General features: G+C 41.4%; 1 protein-coding gene across 4 annotated transcripts in view; it reads right to left on the reverse strand.

Annotated features, from left to right (window-relative positions):
* AFF2 (ALF transcription elongation factor 2) overlaps positions 1–22,369 on the reverse strand; it is a 391,718-nt gene extending 369,349 nt beyond the window's left edge. For all 4 annotated transcript variants that reach the window (XM_066334072.1, XM_066334071.1, XM_066334073.1 and 1 more), the window contains exon 1: positions 22,151–22,369. In XM_066334072.1, coding sequence (XP_066190169.1) covers positions 22,151–22,197 — 47 coding nt within the window. In that variant the 5' untranslated portion in view covers positions 22,198–22,369. The remainder of the gene's footprint in view (positions 1–22,150) is intronic.
* Between the last annotated feature and the right edge of the window lie 2,347 nt (positions 22,370–24,716).

Consider the following 24,716-nt stretch of genomic DNA (forward strand, 5'->3'; position numbering starts at 1 on the left):
TATCTTACTAAAATTCACATAACAGGATCCATACGCACTTTCCTTTTCAAAAAAACACTTTACAGTCACAGGCAGGAAGCCTGGGCTGGCTCCAGCAACCGTGGGCTCACTTCAGAGTAAAGCAGCCCAATAGCCCCCAAAAATGCAGGTTTCCTAAAATAGAGCTGCTCCATGTCCACCCACATTTGGTTCGCCAATGGATTCCTGTCCCAGCAAGGCATCCTCATCATCATTCTTCATCACACACACCTGCCTGTACCCACATTTCACATCTCCTTCACTTGGGGAACACACCTCTCTGCACCAAGGGCAAGAGGCCACTGTACATGACCACATGGTCTGCGTGGAGTTGCTTCCACCTGAAATCATCCAGTAAAACGAAAAAAAAAAAAAAAAAAATTAAGTGATACAGCAATTATGTTCCCCATTCCTAAAAAACACACCATTCTGTTACAGGGCCAGCAATTAGCTCTTACTTCAGGCACCTCTGCTGCCTCAGGAACAGACTGCTGATTTTTAGCCTGTTTCCAATTTACCCTCTGGCAGAGGTGCACAAGAAGTCTCCAGCAATGAAGTTGCTAACCCACGTCAGTATAAATTTCTTTTTTGAGAAGTTTCAATCTTGTTTTATCAGAGACCAGCGCCTGTGCTGAGGAAAGCCTATAATGATTTCTCTTCTCCAGGCTTATTCTAGAATTGCATCTATTTTGGGGTTTTGTTTAGATCTGTCGCAGCTTTCGTACTGTTGATCATGTTGTTTTTCTAACCCGCCCTGAACATCTGTTGGCTCTTTCTGAGGCTGCATAATCCTGGTTTTTTTTTTCTTTCTCTTATGTATTCCACTGCTATCAGCTGGCTGTTATTCTTGGGTTTTATTTTTCAGTGTACATTCTATTTCTTTTAGTTTGGAAAAAAATACTATTTTAAAAGCACTGATTCTTTCTGGCTTCATCTCATCCCGCACAACAAATTCATATCTGCCACAGCTTTTGCTTTCCTCTGCTGGCTTGTGGGGGTTTTTTGTTTGTTTCTGCTTGTTTTATTAAAAAAAGCATCAATACAAAAAAATAAAAAATAAAAAATAAAAAAATCAGGTTGCAGCAGACCTAAAGGTGGAGTGAGAAGACGGTGAAGGCTCTTGTTTTCATAATGATAAAAATCAGCACTTATAAAAGATACAGGGCTGGCAGCGCAGCAGAAAACAGAGCGAACACCGTTTAACCACAAACCAGACACACACACACACTCTCAGCAGGACCACTGCAAGCTCTGAAAGGGGAAACAACAGTCAAGCCTTGGCCTCCTCACCGGGGCTGCCAGAGAGGGCAATAATTAGTGCCAAGCGTGGGGGTGGGTTTTTTCTTGACATTGGGAACTGTTTGGAGACCACAATTGTTTTGCACAGTCTAACAAACAGTTATCAGATGGCAACAGCTTCTGGTCACTACCAGGCTGGACTGCATTCAAGCCTAGGGGAGACATGTATCTCCCCAGCCAGCAAGTCTCCCTACCCAGGGATTGCAAAACAAGTGAGATTTTGAGGTTGACAAGAGTCCCTTTTAGCAGCATTTGGATTATAAAATTGCTCTGACTCACTGCAGCGTATTGCTCCCTCTTAATTAACAGAGCTGAACTTTGTACATGTCTAGACTTCCTCCTGCAGAATGGCAGATTTTGGCCTTCATGAATATCATTTGAAGTCATATTATTTACAGAGCCTTTATTCATTTCAGTCATTTGTTTCAAACATATTTTCCACAGAAAGAAAAAATGCACCAACTGCTGGGCCATTTAATCCAAACTTAACAGTTAAGATGTTTTATTCAGCATTTTAAAAAGGATTGTCTTAGGGAATTTTATGTGCTGCATTTCTAATGTTAACTTTACAGATTGTAAAGTGCCTTGGGATGCACTAGCATGAAAGGCATTAAGGTATTGCAGGATTTAAGCAAATGTGCATTGCACTAAAAAGAACCTTTTATGAAAGCACATACAGATAAAAACCACAGTAAAGCTAGTGTTTATTAAGAGATGCTCAGATTTATTTCTTAAAGCAAAACTATTTTCCTCCTCCACCGGCAAAAATGATCCTTTTCTAAATTAAAAAATTTTCCACCAGCGCTGACATAAAATTGCTGAAATTTTATGCTTTATAAAAGAACGTATTTTCCCATTTAAATGTTCAGTCTTTAAAAAACCCAACTGGATTCACATCAAAAAGGCATTTTTATAAAAAAAAAAAAAAAAAAAAGTAGGATTCCTGGTTTGTGGGTGGTCGGTTTTTTCCTACCAGTTATTATGAACAAATTAATTAACTATATTAATTAGCTGGGCTATTGTTACAGGATTTTATGGGTACAAAGAAGGATGAATCATACATTTTGATCCATGCCTCCTATTACTATCAAAAAAGTTGCATTTCAAATACAAGAAAAAGCTTGTAGAGCTAAATCCCTTGACACGCCTGGAAATCACAGAGTAGGCTTGTACACCAATCACTTGTGAGAGAGGATTTAATGTCAGTGGGTGAAGTTCAACACGGAGAGAAGGAGCAGCATTAACACAGCCAGAGCAGCCTTATCAAGGAGAGGTGGGGTACTGTATCAGGCTTTATCTCCACCCTTTAAATGGGAGGGTGGATTTGATCTTCACCACCTCCCTCCCTCTTTTCCACCTTTGTAACATTCAAGCTCTGCGGGCTCCATCCAGGGACTATTTACAGCCTGTTCAAAAAGTATCAGTTGATTTTAAAAGGCCACAGACAAAGCCTAAAGACAGTGTCGTGGATTTCAACTCCTAGGACTAAACACAGGATCAAAGTTTAAGTGCAGAATATATATAATATTATTCAAAAAAGAAAAAAAAAAAAAAAAAAAAAAAGAAGTAACACTCCTGGAACTCGATCTCTCTAACATCAGAAGAGATGCAACAAACAACAACTTTATAATGCCAGATACATCTTCTCATTAAAATTACATTAAAAATAAAACGTAGTGAAGAAAGTTAAAAAGCAGCATATGACTTCTACCAAGGAGGGAAGAATTAGTTGTCCTTTGCATTCTAAGTTTGAAAGTTAATATGACAGTCATAATACCTACTCAGAGCCTCAGATCTGTTTGAATGATAGAAACATTTTCTCAAAGGCTTTCAGCTACAAAATAGCCCTCAGATTTGTTTCTCAAGAGCACCTGTAATTCAAAAAACATTACTGACAAATAAAGCTGAAAGCATTAATTTTATTTATAAGTGAAAAATTTCAGATGACTGCCCCTGAAATCCAATAATATTCTCCTGTTTCAAGAAAAACACTGTACTCCAATTACAGTGGGTCATAAAACTGAATTAAAGGAACAAGATACTGTTTTAGCTAATGATGCTTTTTAACTACCTCTCATGCCTTTGTAGCACTATGGCATTTTCAGGTACATTTTTGCCACATTTTGTTCTCACACAACTGCTTTTTCCACTCAGGTTCAAAGGAAGACCAACCCATTTAACTTAATCTATACCTCCAGTGTAGGCATCCAATACCCATCTCAGCCTGTTCCTCACAGATGCATTTCCTTGTGAAAAAAATCCAGACCATGTATGTCAGCAGGGTATCCTTTGCCAAGCCACAAAGACCACATCTCAGTAACTCTAGAATGGAAATACAACTGTCTAGGTATTTTACACCTGGATTCATCCAGATTTCTCCAGTGCTTTGTCCATGCATTATTGAAAAGACAGTTTTACCGAGCAACAAGCTACAAAAGCAGGTTGAGACATCCAATTCTTCTTCCTGTGACGGACTTCAGACTGGGAGACTTGCACCTTCCAGCTCTTGGCTGCTCCCATAAACTACACTTTAAGCCCTGTCCAGATCCTGTTGCAGATCTGGGTGTTCCAGATACATAGTTATCCATGTTTCTGCTATTTCCTGACAAAGGTGTCAACCCAGAAAGGCAGATGTGATATTTCCCCTGGCACTGGACCTGCTGACACCCCTCTTCACCGGGCTGCCAACCGGGGCATGACTGCAGTTCCTCGTCCTCTGATGTGGTGTAACGTACAGTTGTTACTACAAATACAGCCCCTTGCTTAAACCCAGCTTTTTATAAACTCTGCACCTGTGTTAGTAGAGAGGAGCAAATCTGGGGACTCCACGACAAGCAGTCCTGGCTCCCAGACTGGATTTGAGTATCTCGCTCAAATATCACTGACTGAAACTGCAGCCACATACAGAATTCTTCACCACAACCTCCCTCTTTGTCTATGTGTTTATTTTACACTAATCACTAAAACATCACAGCACAAAGTGTTATGTTATCTCTGTATCTATCTCAATATCTATAATTACTTTCTCTTTTGTAAAAACTAGGACAGGGAGTTGTAGCCCTCAAAGATTACAGACACCCATCTTCCTAAGCCTGACTAAGCCTAAACACACAACAATTATAAGATGGTAAACAGCAGTAATTGTACACTAAATGTCTTTTTAAAGAGCCAAATGTGCACTTAAAGTTTAACTCCCACTCACTGCTGCTCTAGAACAAACAGTAAATTAGTGAATACAAAACTAAAAAAAAAAAAAAAAAGCCCCGCAGCATGTTCCTCAGGCAGGAAGTAATTCTATTTCCCCCCCTTCCTTTCAACCTTTGTAGACATAATGCAGAATAGTTTCAATAAAGCACTGCCTGCAGTAAAAGCATGTGATGATCTTGCAATCTAAACTAAAGTGTGATAATTACCCTGCATTAAAAGACAAGGGGACACACAGAGAAATAAACAACCTTCTCCCCGCAAAGAAGTGCAGCTGCATTCTAATCTATCAACAGTCAATTCATTACCTTGTGCACTTTCAGACAGGGGAGTTTCATTTGCACCTGTACGTCTCAGAAAAGTGCAGCTTGTTTCATGACCATTACAAGCAGTTCAGGCTTCCTCTTTTCACTGGAACAGGTGGCGTGCACAGGGCAGAAACCACTGAGCTACTTTTATCCCTCGTGCATCAAAACCAGTTCTGAGGTATCACTCCAGCCCCTTTCTCGGTGAGATTACAGCATCCTAAAACACTGCAAAAGTCTCATGATACATCTGCCTTCTGCTGGATTGGTGGGAGATTGCTTTGGGAACGTTTTGGGAAGGAGAATGTTACCTAGCAAGAATAAATAGACATTAGTTAGTCTCGAGAAATATGACAGATGACAGTGGGCATCACGTACAGGAATTAGGCATTTCCCAGCTTCCTTCTGGAATTGGTCAGACCTGAGCACAAAGGAAGAATCTCCTTCTGCCAGGGCCACTTGATAGATAGAGGACACCAGTTTCCAGATCTGTTTGCCTTATCCATGGACACGTGGAGGGAGAAGGGTGAAAAAGAATTAAAACATCTTACAAAGTAATAAAATGTAGCTGTGAAATGATAAAAGTCGATTGTTCTTGCAGTACGTTACTGTGTGACAGCTCTCCTGACAATTAAAACAAAGAGACTGCGGGCACTAATGGCAATGTCGAATTATGGTATACATGAAACATACTAAAAATATTCCAGCATTCCCAAAAATGTCTGTGACATTTGTTGCTAAGATGCATCATGTTTGCTTCTTCCATGTCCATTTCCATGTCTCCACCTACAACACTGAGCACTTAACTAGGAAATTCCCTCCTCCTAAGTAAAAGAAGACCATTTTTATAGTGATACAGTTTTGCCTGGACATATGAAATCTATTTGAAAGGTCTTTAAGTATCTTCACAACTACAAGGCCCTGAAGGGTCTCTAAAGCCAAGTGTATACTCCAGTGTCCATTCTGCAAACATGCAGGGTGAGGCAGAGAGATCTGTCCAGAAGGTTCCACCCTCTAACTGGAACTCCCCATCTGCCCTACACACATCACACTGCTTAGTGCTGCTGTTTATTTTCCAGCATTTATGACATTATTTATTATAACAATGTTAGGAGACAAACAGGCCACAACTACTCTGTGCCCTGCAAATACGAAAAATGCCTACAGAGGGATTTCACTGCAGTACAAAAACTGTAAGAACTGACTGTCCTTGCATAAAGCATCACAGGACAGGGGAGAAAGGCAGAAGGTATTCTGAAAAGTTTTTCTGCTTTAGGAGTAAAACTTGAGCATTTGAAGCCTCCCCAGAATTCAAGGGTTAGGTTGTTTATTTTGTTTTGAAGCATACCATGACTCAGAATACAGCAGTTAAGCAAATCAGCACCTGTCAGGCCTACTGAACTCCTCTCTATTTAACCAGAATTTACATTTAGTTCAGTCAATTAATACAAGCTTTATCAGGTTCATTATAATTAGCACACTTATTAAGAGAAGTAACAGCAGTAGAAATGGTGTCAAAGAAGAGCTTTGTTGTAGTTCAGTTGTTACCACCAGAGACTCCTATCTGATCTCACCTAGTGATCTACTTGCTCTTGTACTGCCAAGGAGACCCACTTATTCTGCTCTTAAACCAGACAAATTACTGTGACAAGAAGCAGGCTTAGGGTAGCTTCCATTCACAGATCACTTTAAGTACTTTACAGGTCATGTGCCATTAAACTACTTACTTTAGCAATTTCTTTTGGCTTATCCAAGGCTAAACAGTTTTAATTGGAGGAGGAATTTTTTTATGTTTTGTTTTGCTTTCTTTTCCTTATTATTCTTCCCATTTTTTTATTACTCTTCTTTTTTTAGTTTCACCATCAGTAGTTGAGGACTGTGGGACCAAAAAAAATAATTTTAATCAACTTTTGCTTTCCTTTGTTTCACATATATTGCTGAAGTGTCCTTTAATACAGGCAGACATCTTTAAGCAAGTATCACTCAGAGCAATCAATAAGACCACTTTTTGGTAATCTGTTTTAAAGGTAGTCCTTTAATGGCATTAATGGACAGGTACAATTTAGACTCTTCACACAGAAGATGCCCTCTTGCCTGCCATTCCAGAACTTTAAGAATTTTAAGAAGAATTGTCAAATTCCAGACCATTGTTTATACACATACACACTTTTTTGTGACTCTCTTGAGCTGCAGGGTCATAATGCTGTAATTTACAGTGCAAAGTAGTGTTTTAAGAAAACAGTAACTCAAAGCATAATTGCTGGGTTTTATCCCCCCAGATTGAACTGATCATTTTCCTTTTCTCTTAAACCCATAACCATGAAGCCCCATTATCAGTCCAAATTATTCTGAGAATAAGGCTAAAAGTTAATATACTTTGACAAAATTAGCCACTTCTTTAACAATAAAGGGAGTATTGAGCCATCCTTCACTTATCACTGTTCTTAACTATTTGATATTAGATAAGACCTGGAGAAAAATGAAATCCATAAATCCCACTGTGTGGCATATTCTACAGGCAGGTAAGAGACTTTATAGAAGGTGAGACAGTGCTATAAACCAAAAGTCAAATCAGAAACTGAACCTTCATTTTAGATTCCTGGGCTTTTTAATGTTCAAGATAGACTGCAAACATTAGTTTAACATTCTCTGTTTTTCTAAGAGTACCTAGAGAAACAGAGACAATTTAATACAAGCCGAGTTGAACTGTAGTGAAGGTGTTTCCAGGCTATGTTTTTAAGAACATACTTGAAAGACTGGCAGAACAATCCAGTGCTCTAGTATTTTCACAAATTCAAAACAATGAGATACTTAAGACTCTATTCACACACACACACACAAAAATAAAAATAATAATAATAAAAAAAATAGAGAGGAAAAATGGAGGCTTAAATGTCTCTAAGTGGAAGAAACATTTCTCATTTCAACTTTAGCACTTTACTACTGACATACAATGAAAAAAAAAGTGCTTGTATATAACCCAGCCATGTCAGCAGCAAAATGAATCTCTGGGCTGTGCAATGATCTAAGAAAATCTGAATGGGCATATGGGAACAGCTCATTTTGCAAGACCTCCGAAACCAACCTACTGATAAACACCGGAGGGTGCCTGACTGCCTGAATACTCACATGCTTATTTGTTGTTATTCTTATTCATTACTGAGTCATTATTATTATTTAAGTGCCGACAATGCACTTGTGAACCAGAACAGATGCAAAATATCCTGTGCTAATGAGAAAATCAAAGCCTTTCTCATATTAGCAATTTCATATTATAGGATCTCTTTATTTTTGCCAATAAAGCACAAAAGTAATTAATACAGCAATATTTTCTTATTGTTCATGAGTAAAGCAAGTAAAACTGCTCAGATTCCGCTTTGGCTCTCACCCCTACCAGCACAAAATACAATAAATACTATTGAAGAATTCCTATTAAGACAGCTGCAAAATAAAATACAACAAAAAAATCTCTCATAAAAAGCTGTTCTCTGTTTATTCAGAGATACAGTCAGTACTCCTCACTGAAAATGAACACTGTGGCACTGCTCTTTCATATTTAAATATTTAAGCTGTGCCTGATTGCTGTAACCATCCGACAGGGCAATTTTTTTAACTGGAGGCTGGAAGGTGACATTAGTCCCCAGTGTATTACCAAACTGTGGGTCCATTCTTGAGTACCAATTAGAACAATATATAACCAGCACACGCTTTTCACCCCCAAAAGGATGCTACCACATACATGAGGAATCTGACAGATACGTCCACTAAAATAGCTGTGCACACAGAAGGGCTCAGGTTGGACATTCCCTGAAAGCAGTGATGGATGTGGCCTCCAGCCATGTCCAGCTCCAGGATGACACCTCCAGCAGCCCAGGTTTGATGTGAAGGAGGATGGCTGGAGAAGGCTCCCTGCAAAGACAACTTCTCCCAGTGCTGCTGGACCCGTGTCTGCTTCTCATGGCCACACAGTTCTTAAGCAAGGTCACAGACACCAGAGCTACTTCACAGTGTGCAGGTAACCCTGCAGCAGAGGATACTTCAGTTGAGCTGAGGAAGTTTCCATTTGGGTACAGTGTCCTGTACCTTGCCTTCAGCAAACCAACGTGCGCACACTGCCCAGAAACTCTCCACTGCAGCAAACATCACTGCCCTTTTGAGGACCTACTCTGCATCATGGGAATGCACACGACCAAAATCACTTTTCGTGAGAAGTAAAGGGGTTTGTTTTTTTCCTCAATTTCAGTAACGAACATGATTTAAGCACGAAATGACTCAGCCGTGACTGCAGGGCTCAGCAGTGAGCACAGCACTGCTGCAGAGACAACGGCCAGTGCGGAGCACAGCTCAGCCCCACGGACATTTCTCCTAAAACAAAGCATCAAGAACAATATGTGCGTCCTGAAGTCTGGTTCAAGCAGCTCGCTGGAGTCAGAGACAGGCCCAGTCCTGTGCTGGGAGTCAAATTTCTGTGCAAACTCAGCCCCAAGGCTGCTGCCAGGGCAGAGGCCAGCACAGCGCCCAGTGCTCCTGCTGTGTCTGCAGCCAAAGCCTGCAGGACAATCCCCACAGTTTTATACCACAAGTTTTATACCACAAGTTTTACACCAAAACACTCCTACCGAGAGCTAAATGCCAGAGTCAGCTAAACTAAAACATGTATCAACAAACGAAAACGTGAATGGAGAAGTTTTGTCCTGAGCAAGTCCTGGGAAGGGGGAACTGAGATCCTCAGAAGGTGCCTTGATTAAAAAGACAACTGAAAGAGCTGGATGGTACCTTCTGCTCAACATCAGAATACAAGATAACCTCATGTTCAGAAGACCAAGTCTGGCCCTGAACACTTAATAGGATTAAATAAAAATGGCAAATTCCTAAAAAACATCTATGAAAAGATCTGATGCTACTTTTTGAAGGTCTACCTGGAAATAACTGCTAGTTGTAACAGTAGCATCCTGTCAGTGACACACATTTCAACAAAAGGAATAAAATACACAAAGAACAAATCAACCCCCCAGCAACAGTGGATAAAAAAATGCCTAGAATTGTAACTTTCCATTAAATACTAGATTAATAAAATCAACAGCCATGCATCTGAACTAGAAGAGTGGAAGTGTGACACACACTGGAAGTGTGACAGATGAATGACAGCTGATCACAAGTGACAATTCACATTTAAGTCCAGAGGAATGTCCAGCCTTCACATCCTCTTAAATCAGCCTCAGGTCAACACCTGCTCATGGTTAAGCACACACTCTGTGCCCACTGACACAGGCACACCCAGAGCGAAGGGCTGGGTGTACTCGAGTACCTGCTCAATTCTGACACACACACACACCACACACACGTGGCCACGCTGCTAAAAGCCATCACTTTCAGATTTTTGACAGTCACTCTTTGCCCACATCCCCATTTGCTCCTGGCTGGGTATGTTCTTGGCCAGGACGTTTATAGCCCCTGGTATTATCCCTCCAAAGCTGTGACGCATTCCTAACCACAACTCTGAGAACACACTGACATTGTAATATACAAACATGTAGGGAAGATATACACACTCAGACACACCAGGGGATAAAAGAGACTGGGAGGAAACGAGGAACTTTATGTTACTGTCTTTTCTAATGAGATAGAAAGTGGCAGATGTAAAGATTTCATTCAACCAACAATCTCTTTTATGATAGGAATAAACTACTAAAACAGATTTAATCCTTTATAAAATCAGATTATAAGAAGCAGACAAAATCACAACTTTATTCAATACGCCATCTTATCCAGTGTGACTAATGCATTATTTGTATGAAGTTAAAGTGGTGCATTGGAAAGCTATGAAATAAATCAAATGCTCTACTTTATGTAATCTTAACAGACAGATCCCATTAGGATTCTACTATGCATAGCTGTTGGTTAAAATCATTGACCAGTATCCTTATAAATTAATCAATTGAGGTAATGCTGGCTTGGCTGTCATCATTTCTTCCTAATCTGCATTTAGAATTCACTTTAACTTTTCAAGCCCTTTAGAACAGGTTTATCAATTCTCTCACCCTTGCTTCAGACATCAACCTAACAGTTAATTGTTTACAAAAGACCCAGTAAAATGGAACTGTATCTTTTATGTTCCTTTTCTTTCCACAGATATCAGAGCACATATTGACACTGCATTATAATTAGTTAGAAAGATATTAAATCTTAACCAAACATTCTTGCCTGCCTCAATTTTTTTTTGATGAGACTTTTTATCATTGAAGTTGAATTTGCAGGCAGATTGTGTGAGTTTACACAAGCGAGAATCATTACAAAATCTAAAATAACCCTGATCTGGTTGAAAGGCAGCTAGCAGAATATTTTTGGTTATAGATATAAGGGAGGAAAAAAAGCCTCCTAGATATCAGGTTATTTGTGGAGCTCTAATGTGTTTTCAAACATATGACTTCTGTGTTATGTCTGTGTATTTTATGCAGTTTCTAGTCATGTTTGTTAGATGTCTGCATGTCATGTACTGCAAGATTCATGAGCAGTCTACAACCAGGCAAAAATTCTCACACAACAGCTTGTCTCGGGTAATGGGGAAAGAAACAGCAGAGTGAAGTGACAGGGAAGTGTATTATTTATTATCCTGATGAGGATAACACCTAGTCATGGTCTACGATGCAAACATGCTCAGTGTCCTGCTGATGGAGCTAATGACTCTGAATGAGTGCACAAGTGTTTCCCTACACAGATACCAAAACTCACTTGAATTATATCCCCTTATCTATGATCCCTCCATGGGCACACTAAAAAACCAGTCAATTTGGTCAAGGGCTCTTTAAGGAGAGAAGGGAAGACTGAGCAGTAACAAAAACATTGCAATAGATTGCGTAATATTTCTGGAGCTCTACCACAGAGTAGGTAAAGGTCATCTGCTCCCAAAACGAAATGAAAAAGAAAGGGAAGCTGTGGCTAAGTATGGTTTAGAGTTTACTAAATCAATGGAAAACTTCAACCAGCTGCAGTGGCCTCCAGCTCAGCCCTCTAGTGCAAATTTACTGGTCCACAGACAACTATCAAAGCCACAAAGACAATGCTTCCAAGTATGTACGACACTAATCATCTCCCTAATTGCCTAAAAATGATACACAGGATTTCATCAACATTCATTCCCTTCTTCAAAGGCACATTGTTAATTTCAAAACCGAATTCCACCAACAGAGTCTATTAAAACACGTATATGAAAATACTTCCTACTTTTCAGGGGCAAAAAAAGTAAAGACCATTAATTGGTTTTGCTGCCTGTTTTCCCTTGAACTTTGAAAGAAAGGACCTTAGAATAAAATTTTGCTCTGTATTCTTTTTTTGTCCAATCACAGGGATGTTCTTTTCCTCGTGCTTGCTGAACGCAACGCAGTAATTTGTATCCCCAAGTGGTATAAATAGAAAATATGCTCAGTCTAATAACATATGTGAAGAAAACTCATGCCCAGGGTTAACCAACAAAGCAGCAGCGATCTGCTAGAAACAAAGGCAGCTGCCTCAAAGAGCAACAGTGCTCTGAAAAACTGTGGATGTACTATTCAGTGAACCATCCAAGAGATGACGTTTACTTAAGCTACAGCTGCATATACAAAGCTTTACTGTAAGATCTGGTAAAGGACAAGTCTTCTGGAGTAACAAGGTGGTTCTGTCCCCAAAAGGTCCGTGGCCTTCACTGGCCAGCTATACTAGCAGGGTGAATTACATGAAGTATACACACTGTAAATAAATTCTGCCCTTCAGAAGAGTTCTCTGCTTTGATTATCTTCTCTTGCTCACACGCTCTGCCCATATCCCACCATTTCTCTTTACAGGCTTGCCTTCCCCCTACTAATATATCTGCCGAGGTTTCTGTCTTCCTCTATCACCGTAAACATTCATAAACATTAAGGGACTTAACCTCATCACACCCTTAAGGAATAGGAAAATATACCCATCAGACTGGGCAAGCAGTGAAGTGGAACTCAGTTGTAATCCTGAGTCCTTCTGCAAGTCACTTCTCTCTTCCCATTCCCCACTGTGTAAGAAGGGCTTTTGACAATGACTTCTCTGAAAGTCTACCAGTAAAAACTGGAGATGCTGCATTTCTCACTTCACAAAAGGAGCTAAAGCAGAGACATAAATCAATATTGGTTGAAGGGACTGTGGCTAGAAATACCATCCCATTTTTCTAAACGTGTCTGATAACATCAGCACAAATGTTGCCCCCAACACAAGCATCTCTGTGCATCAGCTGTGCCACAGACAGCCAACACCATTTGATTTTCTTGTAGGTAACGCTGTACAAGAAAGCCAGTGAAGGACTATACAGCTAGAGGGAAGTTCAGAGTAGAGAAAATGTCAAAAGCAGTTCCCAGCTGACACCCAGGAAAATGAAAAAGTGAGCAGAAAGACCAGATAAAGGAAACTACACAGCTGGCCCTTCTCTCTCATGCTTTGCACCTGAACAAAAAACCCAAAACAAAACAAAAAAAGAAAAAAAACAGAAGGCAAATCGCCACAGAAGTAAATACCATTGCCTCACTTTGACAGATACCAATGTCTTTCCAAAGGCAATGAAGTAGGTAGCCACAGCACCAGTGAGAGAATCCATGTTCTGTTCCTAAAAATATGTATTCACCTTGATTTCACAAACTTAAAAATGACAGCAAGCCTTTCAAAAACAGTTACAAAAAAACCCCAATGCAACTTCATTCCTTCCCCAAGCAACCTCTAGCCTTCAGCCACTGGCCAATGCCTCAATTCCTTCACCTACCCCTCTTCAAAGGCTTGGGGAAAGACAAATGGGCTTTCCAATGCGCAACCAAGCAGAAAGCCATGAAAATCAAAGGGCTGCTTTTTGAGTAAATATGAGCTCCAAAGCCATTGTCCTCTCCCACAGAGGAGATCTATGAAAATGCTTACTATAGCATATGCCCAGTATTCTTTACAGCTCTGCCTCCCTGCTGACCACCAGCCCCAGGGCTCAGTCCACTTCCCATTACAATTGGCTTCACCACACCCACTGACTTGTATTGGAACTCTTTCAGGGACCCTAACTAATGAGGTTTTAAACACTTGTAGACAGAGAAGATAATTCCTCATCATTACTCTTCATAGGAAACACCAGGGAGAATGTCACTCCATTGTTCTACAGGAAAGAAACTGGAAGAAAAATCACCCCCACATTCAAAAGAGCAGCCCAAAGCTCTCATATGTGAACTGGCTGCCCCCCAAGCTATGGGGGTCTCACCTGAGAGTTCAGGACAGGGACCTAATGCATGTGCAACCTTCTGAAACATCTCTTACAGTGGCAGACATCTCTGCAGACAAAGAGGTCCATAACCAACAGACACAATGTTCCAAGACTATTCTCAAATACAAGCATGGCTATTGACAGCAGCATGGAAACAGACCCACCTAAACACTGTATTACTGCAGGATCTCAGTCACCCTCATGCCATGAGACTGAAACAAATGGGAACTGGAGACCTTAATGACAGTTTACATTTAAAGCTTTGCATTTGCTTTCTCTACTGACAGTTGTATGCTCTTTTTCCTCACAAGAGAAATCTTAACCTAAACCAGTAATAAAGAAAAAAAAAAAAAAAAAAAAAAAAAAAAAAAAAAAAAAAAAAAAACAAGAACAAGTAGACTTACATAACATACTGTTACCCTCAGACATAAAAACATTTTAAACAAAAAGCTTTCCATTATGAAGCCACCTTCTTCTCAGCACAGATCATGAGCCACCAAGGGCTGCTCTGCCTTCACCCAGTGTCACTTCCAGGTGTCTATCACTATGCAGGATGCAGATACTATTACCTATCAAAGAGCCTACACTTTGTAGGATGTCCAAGAAAACTTTTGAGCTGCAATTGAATCCTGCCAATAGTCCGTGTAAAGAAAGTGCCAAATGGAAAAGGCACTAGTCTCAGTAGCAAGTCTTCTGCAGGTTTCAGCCCCAGGCACTGGCAATGTAGAGCTACAGAATTTACTCATTCCACAACATCATGTACACCCACAGCATACAAAAATAGCTATTATAATACTTGCCAAAGGAACAACTCAGTGATTTTCAACTTGGTGCTCTATATTGTTTTCTTCATTGCTGGTTGTTAATACCCCACCCCTATAACTACATATAATTATGAGTGGGCTATTCATGTCTTACTATAACTGGTAGCACCATGCAGCATGTGAGTCAGGAATCTGAACTGCTGACTACAGCTCCTCACGAAACAAGTCTTACACACCACACATAGTAAATGGCATTCCCTATTCTCTGCTCCACCCACAAGGAATATCAGCTTCCAGTTGTGGTACCATCTCCAGCTCGCCTTAAAATTCACGATCCCAAATCACATGAAATAAGGACTTGACAATCTCCAGTAAAAAGACACAGATCAACAGCTGAGGTCACAAGAAAAAACATTTTCCAAGTGAGAGTTTTCTTCTCTCAGTGCCTTGATTTTAATACATTCATAAAATGTTATTAAAACGTGATATACAGTTTTACTAAAGAAACTACTACGAGATCTTTGCTTAAAAGTCCTAACAATTTATGCTGTTGATCTGCTACGTACAAGTTGAGAAATAGCTTCTTCATGATAAAACAGTTTGTAACAGCTGGGAAGTTAACTGCAGGAAGTCTTGGGTTATTCCCTTACCTCAGCTCTCTCGCTCCACATTACTTTTTCAACACTATGAGCCCAACCTTGTAAACCCATCAAACTGATTGCACTCAACAGCAGTCCTGCTGAAATTCAGGAGCAATATACAATTTTTTATAAAGTTTATTTGAGACTGGACTCTGGTACAGTGTATTTGAAAACAAGCCCTTGAGCTCATTCCCCCACAAATAAAGATTTAACATCATATGCCCTTCGTGAGAATCTTTGGTCAAACAACTGGCTCATCAGAAGTTATTCAAGATGGAGCTTAAAAGCTACTCACACACACACTGCCATCCTTCCTCTCATTTTTTTTAATCTCTACAGTTTTCCATTAGTCAGGAGTAATGTACCTTCTGACCTCTGACCAAAGCTATTAGAACAATTTAAACAAATATTTTGGTTACAAAACATCAACACAGAACATTCAGTAACAATAAAAGGATGAAAGAGCTGTCTTTCAGAGTCACTGTTGTCACTTCCTGACCATGTTATATTATGGAAGGTTATACTAACTTGACATCTTACTTGATTTACTATCTTCTTTTTCAATGCTTAAGAAAGAATTTGCAACATTGCAAAACCCGGAATTGTGGCACATTTTCAGTTTTCACTGTTAATAGATGTTTGATGGCTTTAGAAAATCCATTCTGTTAACTGCAATCAAGAGAAAAGATTCACGCTTTCCCCTCCATTTTTCTTTTCTTTCCATAAAAGAAAGGCAGTAAATTTGAATTGGACAGGTTCAGAATTGGGCTCTGAGGGGTTTTTCCACACGCACGGCATCAGGCATGCGCACAGTGCCTCGCTGATCCTGGCCTTTAGAGAGTTGCTCCACATTTAAAGAAGTCTGCCTTTGGGCCAAAATGGGCAAATCAAGGACCCTCTTAAGTCAACTGGGAGCACCTTCACTGGCATCACAGGCCATTGACTCAGGCTGAGGCTGGAGGAAGACACGGGTTCTTTATGGCATTTACTGACTTCATACATTTAACAAACATTCAGGAACCAAATCCCTACACAAAATAATTTCATTACCTCAAACTGAAGGCACAGGGAAAATACAGGATAGGTTCTCTCTGTTCAGATGCTTATACTACACTCTTCAGGGGTTTAAGGTATAAACCATTCTACGATCCCTCTAGTTTTTTGGTGGTTTTTTTTTTGTTTTTTTTTTTCTTTTTTAATGAGATTTAATATTTGCATTCTTTTTTGCTGCCCAGTTATTTGTAAAAATCACGTAAGGCTGCTGTAGATTTCAGGGAAATGGATGGGTACTGTACAGTCAAAAATAACATCAGCTTTCATTACCAAATACATCAAAAATTAGTCATTAGTAAAACACATTGAGTGCTTTGGGAGTGATCAAGAACCCAGTTTGGTGAAACTGAACTTGAAATCAGAGTTGTTTTAATAGAATCTCTTGTGTCCTTAAAATTACATACCTGTCTATGGCCCCTGCTAAATTAAGGCCCACATGCTTTTTCTAAGTTTAGTGCAAATTTTATCCCATCTCACTACTTTGGGCATTTTTCTTTACCTAGATAAAAACAAAATCTGGGCCTCATAACACAAAAAGCATCACAACACTCACAATGCTGGAGCATATTGTCTCAGTCCTAAGAAGCGTAAAAAGACCAGCAGTGCCCAACCATCTTTTTTCAAAGACCATTTAGTATATCTAAGTTAATACTTTACAGAATGTCACAGTTTCCACTCAAAACTGTTTAGAAAAATCCAGGTTGCGGAAGTACTCTTGTCAGACAAAAGGAATAATTTTGCTTTACTGAAGAACCTGCATCATAGTACCATCTTGTACTGAAAAAGAAAACCCCAAACAATATAATTGGCATTCATGTACAAACTGCTCAAATGCTCTTAAGTTCTGCCCGGCTTCAGAATAGCTGAACAGCACCTGAAGTATCTACTCTCCATCCCAATTTGTATATTTTAAAAGTCACTAAATTCTTGAATGAATCATTAGGAAAACAATTCAAATGCTGTTAAACTGATAGTAATTTCGCCTCATAGGATAGATGTGAGCTTAATGTTTGCAAACAGCCAAATTCTTTTAAGATTTACACTCCATAGAGTTCAATATCAGCCAGGGAAGAATTACTAAATCAGGATGCACTTCAAGTACAGGTTTTGGCCCAGAACTATTTTTGGTCTTCTTCAGCTGCTTGTTTTGACAGCATCTAATCCCCCTCACACACCCACCAGCAGCCACACAATCTATCCATTTACACTTCCAAAGCAAATTGAAAACGAAACATTCTCACATAATTACTCGTGGATGTCTGTAATACAAATCCAAAAAGTAACTGCAATTCAAGTGCAATATTTCTTAGGGAGAAGAAAGAGATGGAGAAAAATCTTAAGAGAAAACCATTCAAAATGTGACTTTTTCCTACACTAACGCTCTCACCATCACCCCACAAGAAATTAAAATTTAAAAAAAAAAAAATTAAATCCAACTCCCGAAGAGCTTACCTACTCTATTTCACACATTCACATCAGAAACACAACACGGTTCCCACGTTCAGAAGACTTGTCATTTAGTGAGTTATTACAAACCCCGGTTAAAGAACAGTAACCGAGAAGGTCTTCTGCAGGGGCACAAGGCAAGGAGGGGAGCAGGAAGGTGGGTGAAGAGGGGGAACCAGCCAGGGCTGGGACTGAAACAGTCCACCTTTGTCTGGAGAGCAGGATCACCCCCTCCAGGCTGAGGACTGTGCTCCAAGAGCGAACTGCTGTGGCACGCACTGCGCTCCTCCATTCACACAGGAGAGGAACCTGGCCCACAGATGCCTGTTCTCAGCTTTGTCAGCCACAAACAGACCTTTGAACTTTCTATTTATATAACAGTTTAGTGAGTTTAAGCCTCTTCCTGTATAACTGGCAGTTTGCTGCTTTTGCTGTAATTAGGCTACTTGTGATACATAATATAAAATAGGGGCTTGTTTCTCCGCAGGGAGAAGTCTTCCTCCTGGCAACCACACAGCCCAGAGGACACTGTGACCTGCTCATCTCCTATTTTACCTCGCCACGTTTTGGTTTACACACCTCAATATGCATTTTTCTGTTAAGTATTTTCTCAACTTCCACTTTTTTAAAGACTGGAGGACTCGAAAATATTAAAACCTATGACAAAAACCAGAAGGTAAACCAAGGATTTTTCTGCCTTTGTTTGTGCTAGTGAGGAGTATATATTCCAGGGTGCTTGGGTCTTTGTTGGGTTTTGTTGTTTCCCAGCTGCTGATTAATGACACCACCTTACTCCGTGAGCAGGTCCAAATCAAGCCACATGGTCCCAGGCCACAGCAAGATTTCATTTACTTGGTTACCACAGACAAGCATGGAAAGTGATTTAAAAGACGAAATTTGATTTTTAACAGCAAGTGGTCCCCTTGGTGCACACAAGCATTCAAGCTTTTCATTATATCCATCTCCCTTCCTTTCTCCCCTCGTAGAATGGCTCATATTAAATGCAAGCCCAGGTGAACACTTCTTATTCATGCTGGAATCATAGCAGACTTCAGATTTGGCCCTTCCATCTGATTCTGAGTTTATATTTATTTTAATTGTTTGGGGTATTTTTCAGTTTTTTCAAGTTTGGCAAAACATCCACCAGGATATTTCTGGCCTTATTTTACACACTTTACCCCAGTGTTAACAAAACGCCACCACACCAACTCTCAGCTACCTTCCTAATTGCATTCTTAATGAAGGGTCCGTGAAAGACCTCATTCTTGTACTACTGTGATCTCTTCTAATATGGGAAACTAAAGGGCTGATTCTGCAGTTTGGATCATCAAGGCAAAGCTCCCACTAATCATCTGGAAGGCCAGGTGAGAATTTCAGCACACGTGTACTGGCGCTGCACGCTGTAACAATCACAGCTCTTGACAAAATATGTTTCAAGGAGTGACACTAAAATGTACCTCCGCTGAAGGTGGGGGGAAATTAACTGTATTTTTCCCATCAACAAGTAACTTTCACGAAGGCATTTCCCGGTGTAAAGGCAAGGCAGAGAAAGTTTACCTTTGCATCTTTTCGTCAGATTAAAAAAAAAAAAATCTGCTCAAGCTATAAATATATTTTTAATATATTGCAAAGGGTAACGATGTTTCTGTTGTACTTTGCATACAGATAATACAAACACCCACACACACAGTAGGCCTGAGCTTGCCTTCTTGATGATTGCAGCACAGATTAGGAGAAGTTTTGGGTTTGCATGGAATGCAGAACAGGGTCCCTAATTGCCTTATAAATGCTTGTGAAACACGTTTTACAAAGACCAGCTCACAGGCAGAAGGGAGGGCAGCTTCCAAAGAAGCAGCAGCAATTCACACGTCATGTTACATGTACTTATTCGCAAATATTACAAAGCAACCACACCATATTGGATACACAGACAAAATTAATAAATCTTGATGGATGTGCATGCATATTCCTGTATGGAAGATGAATGTGTAACATATTACATACATACACGTGTCTGTGGACAGAGGAGCTAAATTTAACGCCACGTAAGCTATGCAACTGCTTGTCAGAGACAAAAATATTTACACGTATAATAAAATACATGTCACATTTGTGTAGACATGCAGATGATGTACCCACATGTTAAAAATGCACTTACATATGCTAATTGGATTATTAAAAGCTAAATGCAACTTGATCTCTGCAGTAAGTGTGTGTGAACGCCTGTGCCACATAGAGAGTTTGAGCAGATATCAAACTGTTTGAAACAGTCAAAGTGAAAATGTTCTCCCCTCATGAACCTAACCTCTGTCTCCTTTAAAAACACTGAAACCAATACATTTCACGGTACAAAAACCAGCAAATAGAATTTTAGAACGAGGAGCAATATGTTCATATTTTATGGAAAAATCGAGGCACAAGAATTCCCTTCTTTCTGATGCACATCTCTAAATCCACATAAAACCATAGCCAAATGGAAGTAAGTTATTAGGCAAACACTAAAACTCAATACCTATAAATGCTCAGTATTTGAACTACACCCACATATTGGGTTGTAACAGCTTCTATTAAATTAATGTTACCCACACTATAAATTAGGCAAATTGTATGCAAATATTATTTGAGTGGTAATACAGTGGTTATCAGTTGTCTGCAAAATAAATTAGTGTAGCAGAGTAAAGATAGTGTAGTAGAAGCATAATATTTAATTGAGCACTAATTTTATTGTGATCATTACTTTTAAATAACAACAGCATGATTATTAAAAAGATGTAATACAATGGATTATGCAGAGCTGATAAAACATGCACATGATCCAAACCGCTTGCTTACAGATTAATATTGATACAGTGTAATTTATGGTTGCGAGGATTTACTCCCAATTGCTGTAAAATGGAACGTGACAGGTATTTGGTTCTGATTACCATGGATTTGCAAGTATAGCTGTTAGACCGTGTTTGGCAAAATGATAGTTATTAACAAGATATATTACCTTTTTCCTAGACATATCTTTATATTATCAACAAAGTAAAGTAAACCGTCTGCAAAACACGAGGTCCAAATGCACATACATACACACATTTAATCTGTGTGGCATTTAGAGATTAGGATCACAAAATACAGTATTTTAGTCTCTTTCTTCCTTGGCAAACTGCGCTCCAGCCTAAAAGCATTTAACAAAGCAGTACCCAACCCCTGAATTTGCCCGTGCATAGTTAAGGAATTATATTGGCTAAATTGAAAAGTAAAGAAAGAAGCAATAAAACCAGCCAAAGAATAAGCATAATCTCATTAACCAGCCAGGGAAGTGACTAAATACCTACCCAAATTCTAACTTTCCCAGCTACTTGTCACCCATCAAAAATTCCTTAACATTCACTTTGATAACAAGTTTACAATGCACTTAAACAGATGCACCGACCTTTTCAAGGCGTGCACCTATTTACAGAGCAACACAAACGTAAAATTCAACTCTTAAAATAAATGGGAAAGAAAGAGAAGAAAAATGAGGCAGAGACGGGCAGGAAAAAAAAAAAAAAAAAAAAAAGACCTGTTATAATATCACGGGTACTGATCTTCCCACTCCAAAACTAACTTCAATAACGCTTCATCTAGAATAGGAAACCAGCAAAACCAGCACCAGAAGCCCCCACACCGATCAGGGCTACAGCCGAACTGTGCCACACAGCGAAACTACAGTTGCGGTTCTCCCCGTGAAAGGAACATTGTCAGTGACAGCAGTAAACACAACATTAGCAAAGCCGCGATCCCGGGGAACATCGCCGCCCCTGCTCGGGAGGGGGCTGCCACCGCTGATGGCAGCCGGCACCCGGCACCTCTCGGCGCTGCCCTGCGGGCCAACTTCGCCCCCCGCCGCCGCGCTCCGAGCGCTGCTCCCCGGCCGCGGAGCGCGGATGGAGCCGGCCGGCAGCGGCTGCCCGCGGGCACCGGGAGCTTCGCCCCCTCAACAAAGGCTACGGCACCGGGGGAGCGAGCAGGGAACGGGAGAAGGAGGCAGCTGGAAGAAGGAGAGGGGTGGAGAGACGGGGAAGGGAGGTAGTGCGGGGTGGTGGGGAGGTGGTGGTGGGGAGGGGAGAAACCAAAACCAAAATTTAAAATTAAAAAAAAAAAAAGAAAACCACCCGAAAAGAAAAAAAAAAACAACCAAAAACCTACCACTGCTGCTCTAAGTCCCAGTCCCTGAAAAAGTCGAATAGGTCCATAACGATGTGGTGGGGAGACTCAGAGAAGTGATGCCCCCTCCCCGCCCCGCAGAGCCGAGCCGAGGCGAGCCGGCGGGGCTATGGCTGGCCGGCCCGCATGGGCAGCGGCGCCGCGGGGAGCGGCGGCCGCCGCGGGGCCGCGCGGAGCCGCCCGGGCTGGCGGAGCTCCGCCGCCGCCGCCAGCAGCGCGGCGCGCCTGTGCCCGGCTGGGAGAGGCAGCGCAGCGGCGGCGGCGGCCCGGCGCACACACACACAGACGGGCGGGCAGGCTGCCTCGCACACCGCGAGGGGAGGAGCCGGGGCGGCCCCAAGCCGCGGCATGGAGCCGCCGCGGCAGCACCGCCGGGATCCGGCGGAGCCGCGGAGCCCCCGCCGGGAGCGCGGGGAAGTTTAGCTGGATGGGGGAACTGCGGGAAGCGGCGCGGGGTCGCGCTGGCGAGAGACCTGCAGGGGTCCGGCTGGGGTCGGAGAAGGGGACAGAGAAGGGGGAATAGGGGCGAGAGTTTAAAAAAAAAAAAAAAAAATCAGCAAAACACACAAAACCAGGCACCTATAATCTTATAAATTAATTGCCAAAGGCAGCTCCTGCGTGTGGACAAACCTGCCTGCAGGGACACGGCAAGGCCAGAGCTCCGGGTCAGCTGCACTGGGAGATGCAGGATGGCAGGGAAGGTCAGAGCAGAGCCAGACCCGGGCAGCACGGCAGGGCTGGCTGGATGGAAAAGGCCCTCCTGAGCCTCATGATGTCTGGATGCAGGGAGCACCCTGCTCTCCTGTTAGGGTGATGACCTTTCCCACATGCCCTGTGATGGGCAGTGGCACAGCTCACCTGAGGGCATCAGTCAGGACAGGGGCATCCCAGAGCCCACCCCACCCATCCCAGGGACAAGCCAAGCACAAGTCCCAGGGTCCCCATACACAGGAGTAGAAAGGGGCCCACTGCTCCCTCCATCTCCTAAAAGAAATTATTCTCTACCCAGATTCACACTTCCATATCTGATCTGCCTTCTTAACAGTAACAAATATCTTACGACTTTTCACATTTATTCTATATTTATAGTACTCCATATATATATACCCACTGAGCAAACAAGTGCATGCATTGATTTTGCAAAGACAAGACCAAAGGCATCTTCATTTTTACTCCAGTCTTCCACTGAAGCAATCACTTTTGACTTCCCTGCATGCCAGCAAGTCTTGAGGACTTGGTGAAGTTTGAAAAGACCCCTGTTTTGGTGAGGTCCCATCTCCACAGCCATCTCCCAGCCCCAGGAGATTCAACACAGCTGGTCACAGCAGCCAGCTCTGCCACCACAGACACGGCTCCAGTGAACCCTCTGGCAGAAATATCTTTTATGGCCTTCCTGAGAATTAAGAAACAAATCTAAGAATCTAAATCACATCACTAGCAGAGCAATTAACGCAATCCATGATTGTTTTTCTTTTGCACTCCTCAGGAGTACGCAACTGTTTAATACGAGCTATTGTAAAAATAGTTAAAAATATTGCTGAGGAAGAGCTGTGGCACTCTTATCAGTGGAAGTCAAACATGACAGAGTTCATCTTAGCAAGATTCACATTTGCATCATGTGTCTTGTGGGCCCCCAAAGGGAGGGACCTCAGGCAAGGCTACACTGCTGACAGTCCCCGCTCCCCAAGCCCTGCTCCTCTCCCTGCCAGGGCAGGCAGGTGCACACAGCGTTTCCTTTCTTGCATCTCTGTTTTCACCACTGACTCAAACTGTTCTGGCCCTCAGGCTTGAAAATAGCATCAGTTGGGCCCCTCTCTTTGCTGTTTCTTATTTTAGCGTCATTGTTGGTTTTAAAGGCCCCGTTCAAAATCATAATGTGTGGCCAACGCTTTAGACCAACATGAGAGGTGGAGTCACACTTTCAAACATTTCTCCAGATGCAGGCACAGAGAGTTTTTTTTAAAAAAAAACAATTACTATTAATAAAACTAAAAGCCTAGTTTGTCACCTAATCACTCACATTGGATATCTTGCCTATTTTCAGGACATTGAACTTCGACCACTAAACTCAAACAACTTATTAAAAGCACTGGGACTTGCAAAAGGTGGCACTTTGCCTCCTGTTTTCTCAGAGGGCCTTTTGGCTGCACCAAAGCAGTTTGCAAGAGGCCAAGGGCTCTTACCCAGCAGAAATAAAAATCACTTCCCAGGTAGAAGCACCTTCACTTTCTTAATTAATTTCTTAGTCAATTGAAAAGCAAACCCTTTTCAATTCTTCAGAAACTAGCCAAAGATGCACAGAACAGATCCCGAAAAGGCTTTTATTCCAGCAAAGGGGTGGGAGATCATTCACCGCCAAGCAAACCTGCTGTCCCCACGACATGCAAAAGCAGCGGTAATCCATCTCCTCAGAACCTGCATGTTTGGCACCTGGAGCTCCCCAAGCATCCTGTGGCCTCATGACCAAGTTTGTGAATGAAGCAGCTTTCTACTGTCAGTTCCGAACAGCTTTTTGCGGTCAGTTTCAAAGCGCCAAGGGCGCAGCAGC

Source organism: Sylvia atricapilla, chromosome 21 (assembly GCF_009819655.1).
Source record: "Sylvia atricapilla isolate bSylAtr1 chromosome 21, bSylAtr1.pri, whole genome shotgun sequence".
NCBI classification, from domain to species: domain Eukaryota; kingdom Metazoa; phylum Chordata; class Aves; order Passeriformes; family Sylviidae; genus Sylvia; species Sylvia atricapilla.